This window comes from Lichenostomus cassidix, chromosome 4 (assembly GCF_008360975.1).
Source record: "Lichenostomus cassidix isolate B80296 chromosome 4, HeHo_3.0, whole genome shotgun sequence".
NCBI classification, from domain to species: domain Eukaryota; kingdom Metazoa; phylum Chordata; class Aves; order Passeriformes; family Meliphagidae; genus Lichenostomus; species Lichenostomus cassidix.
Genome location: NC_139484.1, coordinates 7793599 through 7820091, shown reverse-complemented (window position 1 = coordinate 7820091; position 26493 = coordinate 7793599). Strand labels below are relative to the sequence as shown.

General features: G+C 45.0%; 2 protein-coding genes across 4 annotated transcripts; one reads left to right on the top strand and one right to left on the bottom strand.

Moving 5' to 3' along the window:
- On the top strand, positions 1-12068 carry NUP54 (nucleoporin 54). Of its 3 annotated transcripts, XR_014851521.1 has the most exons (14): positions 22-191; positions 1641-1802; positions 3844-3927; positions 4029-4169; positions 4827-5056; positions 7133-7320; positions 7758-7954; positions 8698-8752; positions 9316-9409; positions 9865-9972; positions 10344-10463; positions 10809-10919; positions 11246-11443; positions 11679-12068. XR_014851521.1 is itself a non-coding variant. In XM_085057753.1 (13 exons), the coding sequence occupies exons 1-13, from the start codon at positions 140-142 to the stop codon at positions 11372-11374; spliced, it is 1671 nt and encodes a 556-aa protein (XP_084913879.1). In that variant the 5' UTR covers positions 1-139; the 3' UTR covers positions 11375-12068. The 3 variants fall into 3 exon arrangements, 2 of the variants coding, with proteins under 2 accessions (XP_084913879.1, XP_084913878.1); XM_085057753.1 differs by having other exon boundaries at positions 1-191; positions 11246-12068; XM_085057752.1 differs by lacking the exon at positions 1641-1802 and having other exon boundaries at positions 11246-12068.
- Positions 12069-13153: 1085 nt separating this feature from the next.
- On the bottom strand, positions 13154-26489 carry PPEF2 (protein phosphatase with EF-hand domain 2). The gene is made up of 16 exons (XM_085057738.1): positions 26357-26489; positions 23308-23435; positions 22708-22765; positions 22059-22234; positions 20874-20988; positions 19984-20030; positions 19420-19586; positions 19300-19336; positions 19067-19216; positions 18061-18396; positions 17138-17323; positions 16320-16462; positions 15689-15795; positions 14602-14765; positions 13966-14053; positions 13154-13726 (listed from the first exon to the last, which is right to left on the bottom strand). The coding sequence occupies exons 1-16, from the start codon at positions 26415-26417 to the stop codon at positions 13545-13547; spliced, it is 2145 nt and encodes a 714-aa protein (XP_084913864.1). The 5' UTR covers positions 26418-26489; the 3' UTR covers positions 13154-13544.
- Positions 26490-26493: the final 4 nt, after the last annotated feature.

Here is a 26493-nt window from a genome sequence, read left to right as displayed (position 1 = left end):
ACTGATTGCGTCACCACGCGTCGCCCGCGCCACCGGAAAAGCGGCTCGTGCGGCCGGTTTTGTGTGCGGCTGGACCCGCCGCGGGGGCTCGCACGCGGCTCCCGCGGGGGCCTCCGCCCGCCGTCCCACGATCGGCCCCATGGCTTTCAACTTCGGCGCCACGGCAGGAGCCGGGGCCGCCAACCCGACCGGTGAGTGCGGGGGGAGCGGAGCGGCGGGCAGCGCGTGCACCCCCCCACCCCCTCCGGCCAATGAGAGCCGAGCAGCTGGCAGCGCGCGCCCCTCCCGCCAATGAGAACAGCGGCCGCCTCAAAGGGCTGCGCGTGCCCCCCGGCCAATGGGGATCGCGGCCGCCTCAGGCACCCGCGCGTGCCCCCCCACCAATGGGAACCGCGGAGGCCGGCAGCGCGTGCCCCCTCACCAATGGGGATCGTGATCCCCTCAGGGGCCCGCGCGTGCCCCCCGGCCAATGAGAACGGCGGCTGCGGCCCGCGCGTGCCCTCCGGCCAATGGGAGCCGCGGCCGCCTCAGAGGCGCCGTCGCGCGGCCCCTGGCGGGCCCGGGGATCGCTCCTGAGGCGGTGCAGCTCCCTCGGATCAGCATTTTGCTCGCAATAAAGTCCCCGTTTGGACGAGGTGTCCTTGGAAGTTCACTTTTGAGCAAGGTAAATGACAGTGGTTAACTTGTAAAGGAAGATCTTTTTCCCTCGTTTGTCGCTGTCAGTCATGGTGAAGTGCAAGGCAGAGCTTTCCTTACCCTCACTTAGTAAAATAATTCATTGTTGGCTCCTAGTAGAGCATCTAAACAAGTCCTTCGGACGAGACTTATCTTTACTGTGGTTTACCTGAATTTCACTGTCCCTTCCACTGTGAGAGTCTTACACTCTTTCTGGCCCCATCTGAGAGTGAAAAATCACCTCGTGCTGCCTGCGCACCGTGGCAAGGTTTATGACACTCACTGACCAATATCAGAGGGAAATTTGGGACCACACCCCAGGACTTCCCATTTTCTGTCCAGCATGAACCTGTTTCAGCTTCATCCCAGGGGTGCTGGATGCATCAGTAAGTCCAGCAAGGCTGAGGTGGGCAGATTTTGGCAGTAGGACTTGGATAAGTCCTGCCTGGAGTAGCTGAGGTTTGGGTGGTGCCTCAGCTGCTAGAGTTGAGTTTTGAGGTTGTTCAGCTATCATGTCTCTGAGTGTATTATTTGTATGATATTGCCTTCCTGATAGTTTATTAATTAATGTTGCTATTATCTGTTACACTAACACAGATGCGGCTGTATTGAGCAGTCTTAGGCTGTTAAAGGAAAGGGGGAAAGGAAAGGGGGAATTAATGTGAATATTGAATCACAGAGATGGTTTCATGTCGGGCTTTGAGCTAAGGTGGGAAAATGTTCCTGCTTTATGTGCAGTATAATTGAAAAATAACATCCTTACAGCAGCAATGTGTGGAGCTTTTAACTGTCCTCCTTGTGTTCAGTAAATAATGTTTAATGCCACTTAATACCTTTTCCTCTTGTTTCTAACCATGCCTCTCTTGCCCGTGGAGGTAGAAAAATGTTTCAGCTTTTCTTTCCTGGACCTGCCTTTCACTCCGAACTAATGTTGCCTTGCTCTTTTTCTGCTTCCCGCTCGTCAGGATTTGGTGGGCTTGAAACTGCAAACTCCACTGCCAGTGGGTTTAATTTTGGGGGTTTCGGATTAACTGCTAATCCCGCAGTGAATTTTAATATTGGGAATTTCGGTGTTTCTACTACCTCAACTCCACCATTCAATTTTGGTAACAGTCTGGCAAGTGCAGGTAGATAATGCATAAATACATGTTCTGTGGTTGATGTTACCCGCAGGGGTCCAAGAATTACATCCCTAACTGGGAATCTGTGTCCGCCACTAATCGTCATGTCTAGTGCAGACTGGGGATAAAAGCTCTGGAAGTGGAATGAGTTTGAGAGCCTTAGGCTTGTAGGGGTTTTGCCTGTTAAATTCTCAAGGAATAGCTTTTGAGGAAAAATAACCAACCCCATACCAAAAGTCTCTGAAATGGCAATGAATCCAGGTAATCCCGAGCAATCCCAGAGCTGGTCCCTATGCCACATTTCCAGACATGAGATTCTTGGACTACTGCAGTCATGTTTTCATCTTCCCCCGTGTCTCCTCATCGGCCTTGCATTGGCTCTCATGAATGCACCACACCTCAGTAGTTTCTGTGGAGAAATAAATTGTTTAAGACAGGCAGAAAGTCACAGTCCACTGTGACCTGTTCTCTGAATGCCTCTGTGCATCCCAAAGGTGCCATGCCCCAGCTCTCCAGAGATGCTCCCGGGATGGCCCTGTGTGGGATGGGTGCACTGCGGGGTGATTAAGAAAGGCTTTTGTGGCCCCATGGAGATGCATCAGATCTGAGTGATCAGCTGATGTAATTTCACCTTAAGTGTTTCCCATTCCATATAAAAACGCTGGACTGGATGGATTTCTAATGCTTTTGTTGGTGTGGAATTAGCCTGGGTGGTCCCATTGCTGCTGCTCTCTAGGAATTCCATCCATCCCACATTGTCATTGCTCTCTCTGTCAGCGACTCTCACCTGTTGTGTGCACTCCGGGGATCTGATGGGCGTTTATTTGCTGTGAACACTCTTGGGCTGGATTTCTTTAGCTTCCTTTGAGCTGCTCCAAAAGAGACCATAGATAGTCAATTTGATATTTAATTTGGTACTTAATTGGTACTCTTAGATGGCTTTTCAAGAAAGGATGACTAAATTTGCTGTGAGTACAAAGGTACCTAAAAATGGTGTCATCTGCTGGTGCCCCTGCCGGAGTGTCTCATTCACTGGCAGGACTGAAACACGGCTGTTACAGGGAACAGGTTCTTATGCCCACTCACATTCAGATGTTTGCTGAATAGAAATAAAATGCAATTGCATATCAGCTTTGGTTTATGCTTTTCATTTTGTTTGCATACAGGAGGATTGTGAGTGTAGTAGATCTAAAGAACCACTTTTTTTTGCATATTGGCATGTGAATGTAAGAGTGGCAGCATCTTTTTGACAAATCCTTTGTTGCAGACTGTCTTTTTCGTTTGAACACATGTAGAAGCAGCATGAAACGCAGAGACCTTGGCTTCCCAGACTGGTCAGCACTCTGCAGGCTGCACCTTGGGCCAGTGCTGTTTGCACCACTGAAGCTCAGGCCCTCACTTAGGTCCTCCCCTGTTCACCAGTGGCTTATTTTCCTGAAAATCGATGGATTTCTGATTGCTTTTGCATCAGTCTTCCTATACTAGTGGTTGAACCTCTAAATGAGATGTAATGAGGAGGATGGGAAGCAAGGCTTTAAAGAAAAAAGGACGCTGTAGAATTTTACCTGTAAATTTTGCCTGTAACCATAGCAACTGTGTGTACGCTGGCCTCAGGCTTTGAATTGTTTCCAGAGGTTAGGAGTGTTTATAAAGTTGACAGAACATCAGGTTGTTTATTAAACACTTAGCAGTGACATTGGCCAGAAGTATTCCTAAGAATGAGTCTAAGAAATAGTGTTGTTAGTTGTGTCTGTCACTAGGGAAAGGAAATGCCGCTGGTAAAGCAACAGGATGTCAGTTGACTGCTGTCTTTTTGTTTGCTTTCTTGACACACCTTACAAGTTCTGGCTTCTGGTCCATGTTTTCTCCCCCATTTCCTTGGACAATGAAGTCGATCCCCATGATCAGTGTGAACTACATGCTTGTGCCATGTGACATCCATCTGTCAGCACCTGTTCTCATAACACCCGAGGCGTGTGGTTGGTTGTCGTGTTGTGCGCTGCTCCAGGGGCTGTGCCACTGTCTGACTGCGGTCTGTGTTTGGCAGGTGCCTTCGGGGGCTTTGGGACAACCACCACCACCGCGGCACCAGCGTTCAGCTTCTCTGCTCCCACCAATACAGGCACCGGTGGTAAGTGACTAAAGGACTGGCTGTGGAACAAATCCAGGAATGCTTTGGATTGCATGGCTGCTATGCTCTTTTTCTCAATCATCATCTGCTTATTTCCCCAGGACTCTTTGGTGCTACCCAGAACAAAGGCTTTGGATTTGGTACCAGTTTTGGCACAGGAACTGGAACTGGTTTGGGTAGTGGGTTGGGAACTGGGCTAGGCTTTGGAGGCTTCGGAACCCAGCAGCAGCAGCAGCAGACCAGTGAGTATGGCCTCCAGTGGATTTACCCCTCCCTTAGCAGTGAAAGCCTAAGGCTGCCACACACAGTTGCTCAGGTAGTGGGATAGAAGTGTATCATAAGGGCAGGCTGTAACACTTAAACACTTGAACTCTTAAACTAGAGCTCAAGCAAGTTCCTGAGCTTCACCCTTGAGGTTCCAACAATATTTAGCCCCTTGGTTTAGTGCTGGTAGAAGTCAGAGAATTGATGCTGCAGTCACAGTTGATGTTGCATTACTAGAAGGGGGAGGAAAAAGGCATTGAGGTTGATTTAAATGTGAGTTGAATAATGAGCAGCTGCAGGCTCTGAGTCCACCTGGTTTGTAACAGCCAACCTGCCCTTCAGATATAGATACTGGAGGTGCCAGATGATGTCATGGATCAATACAGATGTCTCATTAAAAAAAAATGTAAAAAGAAAAAATTATTTTCTTCTAACTTAGCATTCAGGAACTTCTGTTGTAGATGAAGATTGACTGTAAGAAGACATGATCTGGTTTTAATTCATTTATTTATTTGGCATTTTTATTTTGCTTCTCAGAATATGATAAGAAGTTATATCAATGATAGGCAGATCTCAGTTGATAGCATGATCATGGCTGGTCAAGGAGTTCATTTGTTTCTCTTCATCCCACCCAGCATTAGGCAGCGGGTTGTTCAACCAGCCTGCCCAGACACCCGCTCAGTCCAACCAGCTCATCAATACAGCCAGTGCCCTGTCGGCCCCGACACTCCTGGGAGATGAGAGGGATGCCATTCTGGCCAAGTGGAACCAGCTCCAGGCCTTCTGGGGCACGGGCAAAGGGTACTTCAACAACAACATCGCCCCGGTGGAGTTCACGCAGGAAAACCCCTTCTGCAGGTTTAAGGTATGACGTTGTTCACCTGCCCACAAAGGGCTCTGATGCCCTTACTCTGCTGAGTCTGAGCATCTCATGGGTGTTAAATCAGATTTTGTTACTGGTAAGAGTATTCTGAAACAGTATTTTTCCAAGTAATCTGATGCATACTCATTAGAAGGTTTGAAGATGCTGGAAATGTGGGTGGTGTGGAGGGACTAGATAATGAGCCAAGATGTGGATCATGAAAGTAACGTTTTCGTGTGATAGCATTCAGGTTAGTGTGTGTGTACTTGGAACAGACCTGTGGAAATTAATGTGTATCTATGTATGTTACAATATGACTGAAACTATTTAAAATAACCTTCAGGTCTGAAAGAAACTGTGAACATTTGGAATAAGAACTTCAGGCTCTTTCTTTATTGCTTTGTCTACATTAAAATAACCCTCTATTAACCTGGCCAGTGCCAGGTCTAAAATCCTTCTTGTGCCTTTATCCTTGCCCATGCTCATGCTGACTCCACTTGTCAGCAGTTCCAGATCTTGCTTCTCATGTCGATAAAGAACTCATGGCTCTTCATCTGCAAATCCTGCACCTGCTGACTGTCTTGCTAAGCCTCAGGCTTGTAAGGGGATTTGGGGTAGGCGTGGTGATACCCTCCTTCCCTGAGCTGATTCTTTGGAGCACGGACTTTGTGACCTGAATGTAGGTTAATACTTAATTAAGTCTAGTGTTGATTATGCACATCATGAGACTTCCGTAAAATTTGTGCAGTAACTGTGCCTGCTTCACAAATATTTGGCTTTGTTACATCACCTTTTTCAGTGTTACCTTGAAAATTTTGTTGGCAATGCATCTGAAAGCTTGTTCTCTTGTAAGCTGTTGTCTGAAATTACTTCTTTGGTTTCTGGGCTTTGAAAAATTGCCCAATGTAAGTTGTGCGATGTAAAATCATTTATTTTAGAGTTTCGTTTACCAAAAAGAAGAGTTTTAAGGTTAGACAAGGCCATATACCAGGTTTACTATTGTCCCTATGACTGGAGTAGTTCTAATGCCATGAATTCGCAGCCTTAAGGGAAATACTGACAAGTTCCTTCTGTGCCAGCAATGGATGATGCCTGTGAAAAACAGGGAAGAAGGTGGCATAGGGGTAGGAGCAAAGCATCATAAGTTAGTTTGGTTATTGCCTCTGGAGGCATCAGGCATCTGATAAGAATGAAGCATTACCTGAAAGGTTCTACAGGAATCCACTTGTACACAATTCCATCTTTAGGACACATGAGAAACATGCAGCTCCAGACCAAGAAAAGTGTGCTTCTAAGGTATGTGTTACAGGCCATTGTTTGAAGGACCACAGTGAAGTAAAAAAAATCCATTCTAGTTTGAAAATACAATGTTGCATAAACAGATCATGGATGACATCTTGATTTGTTTAATGCAGAAATAACAGAGGTGTCGTGTACTTAAAAACAAATTCTTCTTAGCTGTCACTGTTGTGCTCCATGACAGGATGGCTGATTTTGCAAGGCTCACCCTGGCAGAGGATTACCCTCTGCTGACAAAACTAGGCTCCTGGGCATGTCCTCAATTGATTTCTCTCTTCAGTTGAACTTGCACGGGGGGAAAGGTGCAGGTCACCCACCCACATGCAGTGTCAGAGCCTCACAAAGCCCCTGCTGCCCACCCTGTCACCAGTGGGAAGTTGGGGTGACAGCTGATAGGCAAGAGGAGATGAAGGCTGCCACTCTGCTTTTGCTTGTAATAAAGTCTGATCCTCTGGTTCCATTTACAATTTGGAGAAAGGGTCAGTTTGTAAAACGTTTCTGATAGCTATCAGCTCTGCTGAGTTGGCAATTCCCCCAGTGGGAAAAAGATACTTACGAACTTTTTGTAAAAATCCGTACTGTTTCAAAAGTTGCTCTACTGCTGGCTGTGTGAGAGAATGATTTAAAGGGGATTGATTTTGTGTTTCTGCAGCTCTGAATACATTGTGAGGTAAATTTTGAACCAGTTGCTCTAAGAATGGAGGGATTAAGCCCCTCCCCTTCACAGGGATATGCTTTTGCTAAGTAACATACCTTCATTTTTCATTTGTTCCTTGGCAGGCTGTGGGTTACAGTTTAATGCCTAACAACAAAGATGAAGATGGCCTCGTGGTCTTGGTCTTTAACAGAAAAGAAGCAGATATTCGAAGCCAGCAGCAGCAGCTTGTAGAATCACTACACAAAATTTTGGGAGCAAACCAGACCCTCACTGTCAATGTTGAAGGTGTTAAAACAATGCCAGATGACCAGTACGTGAACTTCCCCCAGTGTTGCCTGTTTATATTGCATGTTAGAAAGGGCTGGTGCCTAAGTCTACTCTTTCCTCTTCTCCTTGATTTTGCGTCTGTTCGTCCTGAGTTTGATTTCTGTCTCTTAATTCCTTCATGTTGCTTTTTCTTAGGGCATTAAAGTCCACTACTTTTCTAGAGATTTCAGGTCATTCTCCCAGTATCTCCCAGTATATGTCCTCTGGGGAGGGGGGAGAATGGAATGGTATTTACAGCTTTTCTCTCTCTGCCTTGCTGTGTTAAACCCTGCAGTTATGGGTACTTTACCTCCAACTTAGCTAAAGAAAGTTAAAAGTTAGCTGGAAGACGAAGTGACTTGGGTTTAGTTTGGTTTTTATAGTGTAAGCTTGTATGTGCTGCTGGCCTTTTCCTGAAGTTCCATGTTTTGCCTCACTCAGGACTGAAGTGATCATTTACGTTGTGGAGCGCTCACCCAATGGCACCTCGAGGAGAGTTCCTGCAACAACCCTCTATGCCCACTTTGAACAAGCCAACATCAAATCATCCCTGCAGCAGCTGGGGGTCAGCCTGTCCATGGCCAGGACTGAGCTGTCCCCGGCACAAGTCAAGCAGCTCCTGCAGAACCCTCCTGCCGGTGCGTGCACTGGGCCTTTTGGGCTGTCTGGGAAAAATGCAGTCTGCTGGAAAACACCTGTGAAAACTACAAGGGAAAAAAAAGTTAAAAATCAGAATAATCATGCCCTGTACTGACTTGCTAGTTTTCAAATGGGTCTCTTAGCTTGTGTATGTTGCCACAGCTAGTGCACATACAGCTTTGTTTTAGAGTAGTTAAGTGTTGTTTGTGCCATTTTATGAGATAACTTACCATTATATCTATAGCTTTTATATATGTCTGTGTTTAGGATATGAAAGCTTATGAAATCTGAATTGCAAACAGAACTTCCAGAAAAGTCAGAGCTGACTCCTACTGGGATTATATTGCCAACTGGTTTGGTACTTTGATCACTTAATTGCTAATTTTTTTTAATATTTGTTTTTTTACACAATAAGCAACTTTGAAAGGACAGATGACCCAAGTGTGGAAACAGTACCACTTTCTCTGTTTGAAGTACGGATTGTCCAGTGGGAACCCGTATGGGTTCCTTTCCCCTGCTTTCAAACCAGCAGGAGTGCTTGACAGCCTTTGTGACTGAATTTACTGCTCAGGACCAGGACTTTTGAAGAACCACCCTAGTTTAATTAACCCTAATTTGTGTAACAGTCATTCGGTTTAGCATAGTTCATAGGGTTTGTGTATTCCATAGCATTTTTTCCTGGTTAACAGCTGTAAGATCTGTCCATTCATGTACCAGTACTAAGAATCCTTTTTTTTTTCAGGTGTTGATCCTATTATATGGGAACAAGCCAAAGTTGATAACCCTGATCCTGACAAGTAAGTCCCATAGTCTGTCCTAGTATTGCAACAAGGAAAGGAGAGAAAGAGATAGTGATTGCATAGTGATTGCATACCCTTCAGGTAACTTGCAAGAAACTTACTCGCGTACAACTTGGCCAAGTGCTGATCTCCTTGAAAGCAGTGAAGATTACTGGAAGTGCCTGTCTTAATCCCTTTACCCATTTAGGCACTTAGGAGCTGTCAGGATAAAGAGTCTTACTTGCATTACTTGGAGGTCTGGTGTCCACCATTATGTGGATTAGTTATTGTGACTTATTTTTTACAACCATTATGTTTTTTTCTCTTTGTTACTGAAGGTGATGCACCTTTGTAGCCATCAGTGGTTACAGGTAATTTGGGCTGACTTCTTTATTAAAAAGGAACAGGTTGTTGGGAATAGTGAGGACTCTAGAGCTTGGCAAAAGAAGATGTGTTTATGTATTAACTTATAAAAGGCCAACATTATCTGTAACTTTATATTAGATTCTATTCATAATTAATAATCCTTACCCTGTGTCCAGTATAAAAATGCATTGTAAGAAATATTTGTGTTCTCATAGGCTAATTCCTGTGCCAATGGTGGGTTTTAAGGAACTGTTGAGAAGATTGAAGGTCCAGGATCAGATGACCAAACAGCATCAAACTCGATTAGATGTAAGGTTGCTTGTCTTTATCTTTACTTGCTGTTGACAAAGGATATGCTGTTAAATGCATCTGCCCCTGTGTGTTCAAAACTGAAAAGGGAACCATGTTCTTAATATATTCCTTGAATAGATCTTTTGCCCCAAAACTGAGCAATGTGGTTTTGGCTTTCATGTGTTTTAGGTTCAAGCTTACTGTTTTGTTATAGGCTAATTCACACCAGCTCAATTGAGTTGTATCAGCATGGACTTTTAAATTTGGGCAACCCAAAAATCCCAGTTGCATACAAAAATAAACACAAAGCAGAACAGTAAAGGTAGAAGAAAGCTTTCTAAAATCATCTTGGTCAAGGACACTAAATTGCTGGGCTGTGTAAAGTCATGAAACTCCCATTTTTAAATCAGGACTAACATGTTCTGTTATCAAAAGCTCTTCTGACTTCTAATTGACTCCCATCTCCTCTGCAGATAATATCAGAAGACATCAGTGAGTTGCAGAAAAACCAAACAACAACTATGGCAAAAATTGCACAGTACAAAAGGAAACTGATGGCTCTTTCTCACAGAACATTACAGGTAACAGGGATAATCCAAGTAACTATTTTGACACTGTCTATAATGTCAGAAGTACTCTGAGGGGGAAGGAGGACCTGTGCCATCTTGTGCAGGCCAGTGCTGAAAATTATTCTGACTTCAGCTAACCAGTGTTCATTTAAGTACCAGGAAGAGCTGTCGGGGAAGGCTTCAGGTCTGCAGTACTTGGGAACCTTCTCTCTCACTTACTCAGAAGCGACGAGACTGCCCTGAGCTCTTAGAGCAGCAAACTAAATGACAGAACAAACCTAGTAAAACACAGGCTGAAGAAAAGGCAAAAAGATGTGGGTGGGCTGGTGTGGAAAGAGATGGGCCAAGTGTTCTCTAATGAACATCAAAGGCTTCTGTTGTAGGTGTTAATAAAGCAGGAGATCCAAAGGAAAAGCGGTTACGCTATTCAAGCGGATGAGGAGCAGCTTCGTGTACAGTTGGATACAATTCAGTGTGAACTTAATGCACCAACACAGTTCAAGGTGAGTGGCTGATAGAGCTTGGCTAATAGCTCTGGGGTTTCCTCACTAGAAATATGTCTGTTTTCCAAACCATGCTTTTATATTTGTTGTGGAAAGCTTTCACCAATCCACCAGTGTTAGTAGGTTTGTAGCATCATGCTCTTTGCTGTGTAAACAATAGGTATTTCAGTAGTTTTGAGTTCTAAGAAGTATTGGAGTCACTTGCCCTTTGCATGTCTTCCAGAACATTTAAAAATTGAATGGGTGACAATGCTTCCAGCCCTGGAGACTCAAGGAATGCTAGATGCTGGAGCTCTGCCAGATGTAAAGGAATTGTGTTTGATTTAAGCCTGTTTCTCTTCCCAGGGCAGACTGAATGAGCTCATGTCCCAAATCAGGATGCAGAACCACTTTGGAGCAGTGCGAGCTGAAGAGCGCTATTACATAGATGCAGACCTCTTAAGGGAAATCAAGCAAGTAAGTATAGCTGGGTAGAAGCCTGGCACACTCTCTCAACTTCATAATTTAGGCCAGACACACACTGACTCTATCTATAGTGTCATGTTCTTGCAATTGTTTGGGGAAGTCATCCTTTTAATTGTTCTCAATGCCTGTGCATCAAGCTGTTGTACAAACCTGCTCAGTGGAGATAGGCTGTTAGTACAGAAAATGCTGTTATTCCTTCCTCCAAGAAATGATGCCAGGCTTTTCCATGTGCCAAGGCCAGTCATGACACCTTTGAGAAATATTACTAAGGTCTGTGAAGTTGACAATACTCACACTGGTTTCTGAACTATCTATAGCACCTCAAGCAGCAGCAAGAAGGGCTGAGTCACCTAATCAGCATCATCAAGGATGACTTGGAGGACATCAAGCTAATAGAACACGGGCTGAACGAGAGCATTCCCATCAGAGGGGGAGTCTTCAGTTGACTGGTGGAGGCTTACACGGAACATGTTAGTCGAGTTCATGGCTCACCTTCCAAGGCTAAAACTGTTGAGGTAAAATAAAACACGTATCTTGTAGGAGAAAAATGGTAGTTTGGCTGTTACTTTTAGAATTAGCAAAGCCTCTTCTAAGCTTTTAAAATTGACCTTTGGAAGGTTTATATTTTATAAAGCTGTATATGCTTTAACTAAAGAAGGAAAACTGAATCTGTTCAGATACCATTTTACTATAAAACTATATGTACTATTGTACATTTTTTCTTTTTTTCTTCTCCTTTTTTTACAACAGCATTCTCCTAAGAAATGCAGTGCTGAGGGGATTGTTTCACAAATGACTCCGTTTGTGGAAAGCTTAACCCACTTCCATGTTTCTGTCAAAACAATCAAGTAACATCATTGTGCAAACAGCTAATTTAAATCATTACAGAGATGTTTGTTGCTGTAACGATGTTGTTCTCTGCAATACCAGTAGTTTACTGGGGTGAGCTACAGAAAGTTCATGTTTCCAGTTTCTGTCCTTCCTTTGGACTGCAAGGATCTGAAGGTTATGTTTGTTTCACTTTATGTATGTGAATTATACAAAGCTTTGCTGCCCTTCTAAGTAACAGAATGTCTGGACGTGGTCTTCTGCCTTTTTTAATTCCCCAAGAGTAATAAATTCAGTCTGACTTTGTAATAAGTGGTGTGTGGTGTTGGCTCTCAGTGACATCTGCAGAGTGGTGACGCTGCTCACAACTCCAGGTAAGTGTACTTTACTCTGCTCTGAGCACTGCAGGTAACAGGCTGTCAAACCCAGTGCCACAGAGCTGCTGGGCAGCCTCAGTCCCCAAACCAAAATGAATGACATGATTCTTAGATCCTACCTGGTATCAAGTGCTGCAGAGCAGGTGGCTACTCGCTCCATGCTGTGGATAGAGAGCTGCCTTTGCCCTCAATACAAAATTCACTGAAAATAACTGAAAGAAACAGTGCAGTAGGAGCTTGTACAGCAGAAACAAATAGGGAGGAGGCAGAATCATTTTGTTCATTAGCCGTCAAAATTAATTCCATTCATAAAATTTGAAGGATGGAAAAAAGAAATACAGCTGCAGTGTGCTGCGACCTTTATTATGCATCTGAGTGTGTTTGTGGAAGCATGGTTCCATTACAATTAAAAAAGCATATGTGGAACTTAAGGGGGAAAAGGATTAGTTTCCTGTTGGAAGCATAGTTCCAGTTAATAAACTGTCTGCACTGTAGAATGCAGGCTCTAACATAGGCTTGGTAAGAAGTTCAGTGAGACTAGAATTCTCTTTTGGGGGCTGGGGTAGCAGCCTTAAGTGAAGTCTTCTGCCATGGGGCCCCTCCTAGACTGTGCTGCAGGTATTTCAGAAATACATTGTTTCTTTTTCTGCAAACTCTTCACACCCCACCCACTTCACTTAGTAAGCTGTGGCTGTAGCCTGCTTTGAAAAGGATTTAATTTTCAAAGCCCAGGGCAGGAGATCAAGTAGCCTGCTGCTACAGAGCCTATGCTGCATGTTTAAGTTATCTCCATAGATGCCTTAAACAAGTCCCACTGGCTAGAGACAGTGTTGCACAGTTAAGGTATTTTCTTTTCAACATACTGCTCTATTACATACACGTAGTAGCTCCAAACTTCCAGAGCAAGCTTACCACAGCAGAGGAACGCCAGCAGGAAAGTAGGTATCATCACAGGAAAAGCATTGCTGCTCACAGAGTTGACTAGAGAAGAAATGAACAGCCAAGAAACAGCTATCTACAAAAAAAATGGTTTATTAAACAGAAAGCTGGGATCAAGCAGGTACTACTTTGTAAAACATGGCCTACCTCTACTTCCACTTTACTGCTCTTGAATATACTTGTAACATTTCATCAGGTAGACTAGAGAAGCTAAGTTGCATCTTCCCTGTGAGCAGGAAATTCTACTTAAAATACAGCTTCTTTAAAAAATGGTCAGAATTGAAGTGCAGCTCATTTATTTTAGCTGTTACCTTCCCCAGATGGGACACAGCTGTTGCCTACAGTGATGTCTGTTTTGGGCACCTGCCTTCCCTTTCCCTGCTTGGCATCTGCAGGCACGCTCTAGGTTAGGTCAGACAGTCCTGGCTTTGTAGAAATCAAGGCATCAGATGTGGCAACCCTGTGCAGGTTCTCACGATGGGCACTGTTTGACAAGGCGGAAGGCTTCCAGGAACTCGTTGAAGTCAATGTTCCCATCCTTGTTGAAATCAATGCTACGGACCAAGTCATTAATGCCATCATCCGTGAGTTCAATGTTCATGTGGGAGCTGAACAGCTTCCAAGTTTGCTGGAATTCCTCAAAGGAGATGAGACCTGTGGAGGAGCATTTCACATGCTGCAGCTACATCTCCCAACATGGAGAACACCAGCTAAAACACAACTTAAAGCAGCAAAGAGACATAACACAAATGGACATTTCAGAAGCTTGGGATAGAGCAGGAGGCCACAAGCCTTAAGCAGTTAAATAAAAACACCTCTGTACATACTAAAAGAAGCTCCAAAGCAGAAAGGAACACGAGACAGTGATCAACACCCCCTGCACACCTGCTAACCTGAATGGTCTCTGTCTATGATCCTGAATATGGTCTCCAAGTTGGATCTGTTTCGATAAATGACTTCCAGCAAGCTTGACTGGATGTGCTGAAAGACATGATCACACTTCTGACACCTCTGTTCTGAGTCATTGCTGCAGCTGTCCCCATAAATAAGATTTTTTTCTCTCAAGAATGTGTCAGCAGTGCCTTATCAAACCGGTGTGTGATGACTGGACCCTCTGTGCAACTGCGGAACAGATCATCAGCAACCTGTCCCTTCCCAGCTGCCCTTTTCTGGGCTAATAGCAACCAAGGCTACATTTTATGACCACTGCAGAACTGCATTTGCTGGGTGTAATTACACCAGCAGTAAGAAACTGCTACTTAGAGAGTGGAATACAGTTTTCCTACTCAAAAGCCTGCATCCAAAACTACCTTTAAATTTTGATTGCACATCCATCATCTACTTCTAAAATCGGCTGGATGCCTCAAGACTATTTGAACTCAGGCAAGACTTTTTATCAACTTCAGTGTGGTTTTGCATTACGTGGGATCCATCCACTGTCCTTTTGTACCATGGTTGATTTGCACATGCTGGAGATCTGGTGAGCAGCTGCTTCACCTCATGCTTTCATGAAAGGGATGAGTGCTTACCTCTTGGCTCCTCTGCTCCATGGCCAGGTTGTCCAGCCAGGATTTGTATTCCAGCATGCCATCCTCTGTGCTGTGCACTAGTTGCGGCCTCAGCATTCGCCAGGGTAGTCCCAGCCGCAGTACTGACTCCACTGCTGTTGCCCAGTTGCTCAGTGTGATCCTTCCTGTAAGGAAAAAGGAGACACTTCTGGGACACAGGTAAGGGAAAGCACATGAAGGCAAAGAAAAAGCCTAAAGCAGTGACACATACCCAGTTCAGGTGCTGCTGACAGCACACCATTATTTTGCACTGCAGGCACAAGCACACTTCCCCCCCAGGCCTCAGTAAGCTTTTAATCATTGCAACAAATCCAGGCTATGAGGCTGCCAGCATCTGAACAAAGGCAAGACACTGATGTTGGGTATTTTATTAGAAATTTGTAGCCCACTGCCCATTTTAGCAGCTGGTGTAACAACTGAGCTGGATTCCTATGAACAGTTTTGCTGCCAGAGAAGAAAGCAAGAAAGCAGTTCTCCCCACAAGCAGTTCTGCTAGCCACTATGTCCCTTTTCTCCCCCAGCACACCAATGGACAGATCTCAGCAACACCTTGGGGTCACTGCACCAACACAGCACTCCTGTCAGCCAGACAAGTAAGAACTCTCAGCTCCTTCCTTAAGGCTCTGACAGAGGAAACGGCCATGGAGGACATCCCTCACTTTCCTCTTCCCAGTGATTTTAGACTCCAGGGATGAAGGGGCTCTAGAGACCACCCAGTCCTTCTCAAATGACATGATGTATGTTCTAGGTCATCTTTTCCACTGCTTCATCAGTACTGCTGCAAAGAGTTCTTCTAGTACCAGTCTCAATTATTACACATTAGGATAATGACCTCCTGTTTTTCTAGCACCTGCTCTTTACGGTGTCACTCAGAGGCATTCACAGAGCCACTGAGTAACAGCAAATGACCTCTGGCAAGGTCTGATATAGCCTCCCCCCATGACAGTTGGTGACAACTGTCATTGAGGCATCTCCAAGCCAGCCACTGAGTGACCTCAACCCTATTCACCCAGGGAATCAACCCACATGTCCCTCAGTTCTGAGTTACCTGTATTGTCTGTGTCATAGGCCTTGAAGGCACTGATGAGGGCTGAAGTGTGAGCAAAGAGCTTCTCCCGCAGCGCTCGAAAGGCTGACTCCTCTACTCTGCTGATTCTGGAGGATGCAGAACAGAGAGAAGCACTTTAAGGACTTGCCACAAATCACAAGAAAAACTGCACCTTCCCAGTCCTCTATCTGGATTATCCATGGATTGCCCAGACCCTCACACAACTGCTCTGGACATCTACAGCTGCATTACATTGCAGTGCTCGTGACAAGGCACTGCATGCCCAGGGCACAGTTCCCCACAGCTGATGCCATGAGTCCCTGCATTCATTTGTGAAGTAAAGCAGAAGGGAAACTCAGCAAAGGTCAAAAGTTAAAACCTGATACTGAAAAGAAAAGCTGAAAAATCTGCCACCTGTAAAAACATCCCCTTTGGATTTTGTAACACTCCCTTCTCAACACTTGAGCCTTCCTCAGTAACTGCAAGTACAAAGCATAAAGCCCCTTTTACAGCTCTTACTAGAAAACCAGTCTGTGAAAGTTCATCTGCAGAGTCAAACTTTTAGAAAAGCTCACAAAGTTCTCTTTAGAAATTTTAATTTGATGAATACAGAGCAACTGGAATGCCTTGCCTTTGGGTCATAGTGAGCAAATGGGCTGTCTTGTTTGCTTGGTACTGAACAAAGTGGGGGACGAGGTCTGGTCCCAGCTTCACATAGGCTCCCCTGTTGCTGCCAATCTCATAGTAGTTGGAGGCTGAAAAGATGGTCAGCACCTAGTCCCAAAAAAGAGGCGTTTACAGTCCGTATGTACATCCTGTAATATATATGTATGTGTAAACAACACACCCCGTCCCCTCCAGAGTCCACAAACTGTGAAAGCACCATGTTTTATGCAGAAGAGGGAGAGTGGGGTGGCAGCTGGCCTGGAAGCCTTGCAAGTGTGAGTTCCTTGTGGAAAGCACTGGTCACATGGGGATCTGCCCACATGCTGGGCTTCTGTGATTTCCCTGTTCTTTCTCTCCCAACAATTCTGCTCTCCAGAGTTAGAGTGCCCTGACAAAGTCATTGACCTGACTGTAAATTTTCTGAGAACAGAACCTGGCTGCAGCAGCTCAGTAACTCTTTTGTAGCTCATCTGCAGGAGCAGCTGCAATAAGTGGGGGCCAGGGCATGAGTGGGTTTGGGGGGGGGGGGGGGAGGGGACACACACAAGGACACTGTTTGCCTGCACAGCCATGTCCCCAACAGAGCAGGCAGCTCCAGATTACCCTGACCTAAGACCTCATCTGGAAGCACACTTCAGTAACTCCCAATAAGGCTGTTCAAGGATTTTCTAAGTGCTTAAAGTCCCACTGGAAGAAATGCAGAACTGAGACAAGCCACCCCTGCAGAAGCCTCACCCTGGCAGGATGGAAACCCAAGTATCCTTCACACCATCCCCGACTGACCTTCCGGTTGTGACAGAACTCATAGCCCTCGTGCTTGCACTCGTGAGAACGGATCAGGAACTGCAAATTGTACTTCTCAAGGAATTTCTCTGTCACATCAGGCCCAAAGTAGCAGCCACCACCTCGCACTTTATTTTCTCGGCAGCCCTCCTGAGGCATGGGGTCACTCCAGAGGATGTCTAAAATCTGAAAGGATTGGAAAAGTTCACTAAGCAAATACAGCTCAGTCTCTGAATCCCTCCCTAGACTGCTGCTATAACCATCGTGCAGGGGAACAGACTTGTTTCCTGCATTCCAGCTGAAGGCTGTCACAGATCTGGGCCACCTCAGAAGTGACAATATTGTTGGCCTGGAGCTACAGGCACACCCAAAGTGCCTGGGGAAAGAGGGATGTGCATAAATCAGATCTGATACAAGCTTTGCCTTTGCTAGCATTAAGATGCGCAAGAGCCTTGAGCATCCTCTTCCATCCCAAAACACAAGTCCCAGGCAAAAGCAACCAGCAGATCTTGAGGCCATTAGCAGGCTTAGTACTACACTCCTTTGTTCTCCAGCCAGGACATTCTGCAGCCTCCAGAAATACAAGTGCTGACTCAGTAACCAGTGTTGGATTAAAGTTTAATCTCTTTAATCCTGACCTCAATATATAGCTCTATAGTGATAAGGTGTGCAGCACTGGAAGGTCATATGTAGCGCAAACTAAGTAATCTTGGTTTCAGAGCACACAGAAGAGACAGAAGGGCTGGAAAACCAAGGAAATCAAATCACCAGGCTGCTCCTCCCAGGCGGTAGCACATGTACCTAATGAAACCTCCACAAGACCTCACAGAGCAGCCCTTCCCAGCCACCTACTGCTGAAGGATCAACTGCTACAGGAGGAACCCACAGCATACCAAGCTCAGGACCCTGCTTAGACTCCTCACCTGCTTCCACTCCTCCTGGTGCGTCCAGCACGGCTCATCCACATCCTTCAAGGAGACCATGCTGGAATAGGTGAGCTCCTCTGGCTCTGACTCACTGATGTCTACCAGCCGCCGGCAAGTGTCGATTTGCTCCTGCACCGTCTGCCGGAGCCACCTGGAGAACTCCAGCCTGTTGGCTGTGCTGGGAGCCTGGGCTGACTGGGGCTGCAGAGATAACCTGGGAGCTGCCACATTCCCTGCTGCATCAGTCTCTGATTTGCTCTCCCCATTTATGGCCTGTAACTCTGGTCTTCTACTCGACTCTGTTCTTTTCTTCATCCTTAATACAGAAATAAACTGAAAGATATGAGAGAAACGGAGCTGATAACATGTCATGAAAACTCAGATCTCCAGGGCTAACATCTTCCATTGGCACACTTCAAGTGATCTAAGCCCCAAGTCCCTTCTGCCATCAACTGTTGATGAACTGTGGGGGATTATCAGTGCCATCCTCTCAGACATCTCGTCCTGGGTTTACAGCCCGGCCCTACATCCATCACATCACACTGTTCCTCAATGACTTCATGCACACAGATTTAATCTGCAATAGAACTAGGCAGCAGAGCAAAGGAAGCATTAATGACTAATGCAAGAATTGTCATTACATTTGGAGAAGTAGTATTTCCAAACTAGAGAGCGAGGCAGAGACAAGTTAAATGATTTATCAAAATTCTTCTGGAAATCTAGGGGGTAAAAACAGGGTTAGGAACTGTAAGACAATGTCTCATCATCACTGTGTTTTTACTTCAGGACAAGCATATATCCCAGAAACCAACAGTGCGTCATCCCTTCACAGCTCATGCACACACACTGTCAAACCAAAGCCTATACCTACACACAAGTTTGTCTACAAAGGCCATCTCTTAGATTTGTCTTGTCAACAGCTAAGCTGACAAGTAGAAATGAGATCCTCACCAAAAATCAGCAACACTGTTGTCTCTTGCAATAACTGGGAAATAAAACCTACTTTGTCCCTTTTAATTTTCTCAAGCATGTCCAGGTCAGTGGTGTCAGAGATGCCTCCATGAATAATGAGAACTTTCTGATCAATCAGGGTGGCCAGGGGCAGCCAGCAGAAGACATTCTGAAACATCCTCAAGATTTTTTTCCCATGCACCTAAGAGGACAGGGCAGAGATGAAGCATCTAGTCTTTTAAATGCATGTCTTGCATGGTAGAGGAGACACAAACAGAGGCCTACCGTGTATTTCTGCATCACTTCCTTGGTGAAACCATAGCTAAAGGAACAGGAGAAAGGAAGCTCAGTGGGATTTTGCACGACACCCTCAACATCATGCTCAGCCCTGCACAGAAGCCGTACCGTAAGTTCACCATGTGGTCCTCGTGGTTCCCGCGGTTGAGATGAACCTCCTTGGGATAGATCAGGAGGAAGGTAAAGAGGATGATAAGGATCTCAAGGGACTGCTTGCCTCTGTCTACAAAGTCCCCGTTGAACACGTAGGACTTGGAAGGGGAAGGAAGGCCATTCTGTAAAAGGAAGGAAAAGGTGGATATTACCAGAGAGGCCTCCCCGTGGTCCCCAAATGCCTCCCCCAACCGCTCTCACTTCTGTCTCAGGTTACAACAGATCCTCACTCACCTTTATCTTGTGGGCCCCCAGCAGAGAAAGCTGGCAGCCACAAAGTGTTGTCGTTAGTATCAGCGCTAGAAAAATACTCACCGGCACTTCTAAAATGGACACGGATATCAGATTCCCAAATCAGCAAGGGAATAAGCTACTGATTGGTGAAACCATTTAAAACCAATCAAATTGACTTGGAGAATTTCACATGAATGGCCCAGTGTTGCAAACACTTCTCAACATGATCCATGGGATACCTGTTGCAATGCCTGGACAGCCTCCCTCTCCAAATTTGGTGCCTACCTTGTAAAAGATGAGGAACAAGTCATCCAGCTGGCCATGCAAGTCTCCTAACAGGCACAAAGAGACAAGTGACAGTATGTTTACCTTGAACTTAAAAATCCACCAATAAATTACTTCCTATGAACTATGTCCTTTATAAATTGATGACCACTGAAATACTTTGGGAAGTGCAAGCCTAAAGGAAAAAGACATGATGTAAGGCTTGAGCTAAAGTCTGAGAAGGACAGCAAAAAACCTACACCATCTGCTGAAGACTCATTTGGAAGCTTTGTTCATTTTTCTCATGTAATGGCACATGGCACAAGATTATCATTACATGGGAGGAAGCTTTGCATTCAAAATAACAGTCTAATTCTCCTTTAACGTGATAGTGGAGAGAGAGGTTAGTTTTCCAGAAGCTGACTGCATGCAGAAGTCTGTGTTCCATATGTATTTTTCAGAAATATCTCAACATTTTAACATTAGTCAGAGGAGGAAAGTAGCAAAAAACTTCGTCTCAAATTTACTTATAGGATGCAAAGATGCAGTAGCTTTCTGGATCTGCATGCATGTGCTGCAGAATATCCAGAATAGCTCCATGATTTTGTTGTTTACAAAATCCCATACCACAGAACAGGTCAGAAAACTACCAAGTTTTGAGACCAGTCCTCAATTAGGTGCTGTTTCTGTGGTTTAGTAATACAACTCCCAAGTTTGGGGTGAGAGAAAAAAGAGCACCTGGGTATTTCAGACAAACCCAGCTGCTTCTCAATGCATCACACATTTTGCTTACAGACAGCATTTATGTTCCACGTTCAGTACAGAGGGGGGCACTGCGCTCTCACAATCATTTTCTCTCTGTCCCACCCTCCCACACAAGCATTCCACCCTGGAGACTGCCAGGGACGCACCGCACACGGTGACCTCCTCGCTGTAGCAGGTGGAGACATGGCTGATGTTTGGCAACTGCTTGAGGTGCTTCCTGGTCTCATGCAGGAGGTTTAAGACATAGCGAGCGTGGAGCTGCTACTAGGAGAAAGTGAAAAGATTAAAGCGGGAAATCACTGGCCTCTGAGTAGCACCAGTCTGGCTGCAAAGACCCCACCAGGATAGTCTGGATGGCAGAAACTCTCCCTGAGATGGCACTCTGTGCTGACCCATGGACTTACAAACAAGACAGGAAAATACGGGCTTACAAACAAGACAGGCAATTTCCCAGGCAAAACTGGGAAAACGGGAGGATGGAAGAGGCTTGCCCAAAGCAGCCCAGCCTCAGCACTGACAGGGGTGGCACGGGAACCTTAAAGCCCCAGCACCTTGTAGACAAGGCTATATCCACTAGGCCACACCACCTCCAAGAACAGCAGAAATTCCAGCCCAATATCACAGGTAAGAAGTTGCTCCTCTAGATCTTTATTAGCTTTTCCACACTGAACCAGTCTGTGAGTTTCTATGTGTCCTGCAGTGTCCTGCAGTGATGCATATGCTCAAAGCCAGGGTGTAGGCATTTAATACAGTCAGAACATGAGACATCTTTGGTTTAGAAGTTATATTTGGAGAAGGGATGTTTTGGTCTATTTTGCAGTTTAGCACATCAGCAGAGGGAGGGCAGCAGAACACTGCAGTGGTATGAAGGCTTGTCTCGTTAGTGCTGAAGTGGTATTCAACTTCCTCATCAAAAACCTCACAATTTACATTTTTAATGGTAGCCCCAAGTTGCATGGCACCAAACATTTTAATTAGCTGTTTCCCTCTGGGCCATCCTATCCTTATTTACAAATTGATAAATTTGAACCCAAAATGATGAAAAGTTTCAACTTGAGCTGTCATTGATTTTTTTGTTTAAAAATGAAATTCAGGTTACTAGGGGTACACCCCAATGTAAAGTGTTCAGTTTTGTCAGAAGTACCGTTTCAGAAAGGAAAACATTCTATGGCAGGAGGAAATACCATATCATTTCCATTCACCTTTATTTAACAGCCAGCCAGCTTGTTACACTCCAGCCAGCTGAGCTTGTTAGGAAGGCTAAAGCCAAAGTATCCATCCTACATCCCTGTGCATAGAAGGGAAAGTGTGGTACCATTTGGGATTCTTACTTGTTTCTGTTTGAAAGCTTCCAGCAAGGCCGTAGCATGGTCAGGGAGGAGTGGGAAAGAGAGATGGGGTCCGGTGTAGGAGTCTGTCACCTCTATGGATTCATAGTCACAGTATTTTTCCAGCTCTGCCTCTTTGTAACTTTCCCCACTTATGAACATGCGACTGATAAAATCTCCTGGACAGCAGATAAGTGTGTTTGATTAAAAAAAAGAGACAAACAGACATAAAAAAGTTAATTTGCTCCAGGTACCATTCTAATAATGTACTAAAGAAAAGCTCTTCGGTTAGGCTGGACCTCAGGAGCAGTGGCAGCCACAGAGGCTGAGTCCTAGCTTGACACAGCTACAAAACTTGCAGTGGGGGAAAGGCTGCAGGGACAAATCTCCGTGTGCAGTGTGCACCATTCTGTGATTCCAGAAAATCATACTGAACTTTTATGCCTTCTTCCAGCTCCTAAGAGCAGGAATTGCCCCACATCCCTCAGACAGCTCTGAGAGTCTCCACACAATTCACTCCCTATTCCTGACGCCATCACTCTTGAGACTCTTAGCCACGTTTGCCATCCTGAATATTGCCTTCACTGGGCAATGAATACAGGGTGCTGCGTTCAGTGTGTTGGTGCCACATCTACAAACAGCACAAACTTACTCTCTTTGCTGCTGCTTGGTGTGAACTGGTCCATGAGGTAACTGAAGAAGTTGTGAAGCTGCAAGAAGAGGGAGAGCCCATCATTCACCCCAGAATGAAATTCAACAGAGCAGCAACTTACCACGATCTCTTTGCAAGTATTACCTCTGCACTTCTCATGCTGTCTGGTATGTACAGCAACTCCCATTGTACCAATTTAAGTTTTGACTATGCTGAGATGAAGTCAAAACAGTAGCTTTACCTTCAGCCACAGGCAGAAGTACACTATGAGCCCTTCCTCTCCCTAAGAGCAAGGCAGCCATGTAAGAGAATTTTAGTCAAAGTTAAAGCATTAAAAAACCAAACTAGACTTGCCTATTGTGTTCAGGCTCCAGAACAACTGTTACATTACTCTTATGGCTTTCTTTTTAGGTCCATTACTTGGTGGTTTATGCAACACGAGCAGACAGAGAATCAATAGACTAAAAAGGGGCAGGAAACCCAGTCCTTGGCCCACTGAAGCACTTAGAGGCTTACCAGCCAGCAGCCAGAACTGAACAAGTCTGGCACAGAAACCATCTTCCCATGTGTTTTCCACCTGCTCTTTCTTTTGCACCATACCTTGATCTGATCCTGCTCGCAGGCATACTCAATGGATTGAAAGATTCTCCAGGTGCAGCGGCGGCGCATTTCCAGCCGAGCCATGTAGCGCCGATACCACTGCTGGATCAAGACAGCTGCCTTGAAAGCTGGGGGACGAGAACAGAACCAAGTTGCTGAGCTGTGCTGGCTGCAGCTGAGGTACCCCGCTACTGCTCCTTCCCCAGCCCTGAAAATTGAAGAGGAACCTTTCCTTTTCAGGAACAAGTTCTCAGGAATTGTCTTCTTGTGCCTAAGGACAAAAAACCAATCTGTGTCTTTTCACCATATTGCAAGACACTGACCTGACCCCGGCTGACCAGAAACCTCTGAAGCATTTCTGTCCATTGCTGCTGGCTCCTCAGCATGGCATTAACAACAAATTGTTGGGGCCTAAAAGTCCTAACATGTTCTTCAGTATTATTAGACGATATCTTTCTACCTATGTTGATCATTTTTATGTCTGTCTTACCACCTCCAGGTGCTGGGGCTTCAGGAAACCAGAAGTTTAACTGAGCACACACAAAGAGTTGGGGGAAGACAGGATACCAAGTTCCCTTCTAGAACCTTAAAATTATGGGGGCTTTCTGCTTCTCTTTTTTGCCAAATAAATACCTCAGCTTTTGCAGTTCTGGAGGAACTTCAGACAGACTCTATTCCAGCATAAATGTCAACATAGCATTACCTTACAATAAAATAAAGACAAAATTACACCCACAATGAAAAAAGGGAGGCAGAACTTCAGCCACTTAATGACACAGAAAGAACAAGAAGCCAGAATTTCTAGGTGCCTGTTTATGGTTCAGTCCCCAGCCAGCACAGACACCAGGGTGCTTCCCACCAAATTATGGCTATCTGCCCTTTGATCTTGAAAACATAGCCTCTGTGTTCTCCCAGTTCCAGTGTGTTCCCTTAAAAGATAATTTCAGGTGGGGTGTGTGCATATTTCAAGTGAAGTACGTTGGTGCAGTTTCACATTTCCTTTTTCAAGTTCTGCCACAGAACTTTATGTACCTCTAGAATTTCTCATCCACCTTGGCTGGCCTTGATCCCATTTGGACCAGCTCTACTGCTAGGCATCTCTCTTCAGATTACACTGTATCCCTTCCTGTTCATTTCTGGAGCCCTGCCCTCGAGCCCTGTACTTAAAACATATTTTAACACTGCTTCTTCTGTCATTTTTAGCTGAGGCAGGGAAAGGGATGACTGCTGTATCCACAGGCTGGCTTCATACTCCAAGGCAAACAACAGAGTTAGGGATCCAGCCCTGCTGCAGATTCCCTTGCCACATTCACCAAAGCAGGGAGAGCAATTGGAGGTGGGTGTGGGAAAACCTTCATTACAAAGAAGAAAATCCCCCACCCCTACCAAAAAAGGTGCTATGTGCTGGCCAGAGACAATGAGATCATATTAATTCAATCAGCTTGCATTAATTATATAACAAACCACCCTCCATGTACTTCAGCAGGAAACAGTGACTTTTCCCTAAAGAAGGGAAAATCGCTTATGTATTAAATAATATCGCTTATGTATTAAAAATACACCCTCTACAGATGAGCGAATCTGAAGGGTGTTGAAAACCAAATGCAAGGAATTCAGAATGGTTTTACTGCTGTGGGAAACTGTTGCTGAGATATCAGATGTAATGCAAGGCTTCAAATAAGTATCCAGTTTTATGTTACACTTTATCATATTAAAATAACCCTGAACTTGTTGGCAAAGTCCATGGACCTCTAGTGCTATGTGTGACAAGTAGTTCTAACTTAAATAAAAGGTGGAGTTTTTCAACAGTGTACAGTAACAAACAGAAGAGTCTGAGTCACCACCTTATCCCCACTTTCAATCCCTATTTTCCAAGCACTTGCAAACAGTTTGCCTCATCCTGCTGGTCTGCCAATGCTCACAACTGCACAATTCAAACAACAAAGAAAGGAATGCTCTGAGAAGGGCAACAAGGCCCTGGAAGGGTCTGGAACATGAGCCTTATGAAGAAGGGCTGAGAGAGCTGGGGTTGTTTGGCCTGGAAAAAAAGGAGGCTCAGGGGAGACCCCATCACTCTCCACAACCACCTGAAAGGAAGCTGTAGCCAGGTGGGGGTCAGTCTCTTCTCCCAGGCAACCACTGACAGAACAAGAGGACACAGTCTTAAACTGTGCCAGGGCAAGTTTAGGCTGGACATCAGGAAAAGGTTCTTCACTGAAAGAGCGATTGGGCACAGGAAGGGACTGCCCAGGGAGCTGATAGGGTCACCGTCCCTGACAGTGTTTAACAAAAGACTAGATGTGGCACTCAGTGCCATGGTTTAGTTGATAAAGTGGTTGCATCATAGGTTGGATGATGACCTCCAACATAGTTAATTCTGTGATTGTATGATTCTGTTTACTTTTTAACATTTCCTTATGTCGAAGGTCTCCCTCATGAACTCCCTTTGTTCCACAGCTGGCCTAGGCACACCCCCACAAAACTGATACCATTACAGAGAGTTTCATAAAAATAAATTACAGCTTTGAGAGCCATAAACACATCTAGATTATTAGTAGAGATTAAGAGCATTGTAATGATGTAATTAGAAAAAAAAAGCACACTTTTTGCTTTTCAGCTTTTCATAGCCACACCATTTCACCTCTTTTATAACTAGATTTATTTTGGCTTTGATAATGCTTCTGCTTAACCAGTCCTGCATCATTAAGAGCCTTGGAAAACAATCCAGAAGCAGCAGAGTGACACATCTGTCTTGCTGTCAGCAGACACAACACCTGCATTACCCAGCAAGTGATTAATGGTGTCAGTTCTAACTGTTGCTTCATTTCTCATTAGGTTTGGGTGGTCTAAATTGCTGTTATTTGCTCAAGTCCATTGTCTTCTGCCTGAGACCTGAGAATCCTTGTCACAGGATACTGAAAAGAGAGAACCTCACCTCTATGCTATGAAGAAAACCAGGTAAGCCAGAATAGAAACACATTCAATGCAACCTCCCAACAATACATGCAGGAGCAAACAGGAAAAGATTACTTTTCTAAGAATCACTCACCATTTTCAGACTTCTGCAGGGAGTACTTGTACTTGACATTTACAGAAGTACCAGATCCCATGTTCTCCAGCCAATGGTCCAGCGTTGCAGACTGGCCCAGTGTCACCAAAACCACAAAAGACAGGCAGGGAAGACCA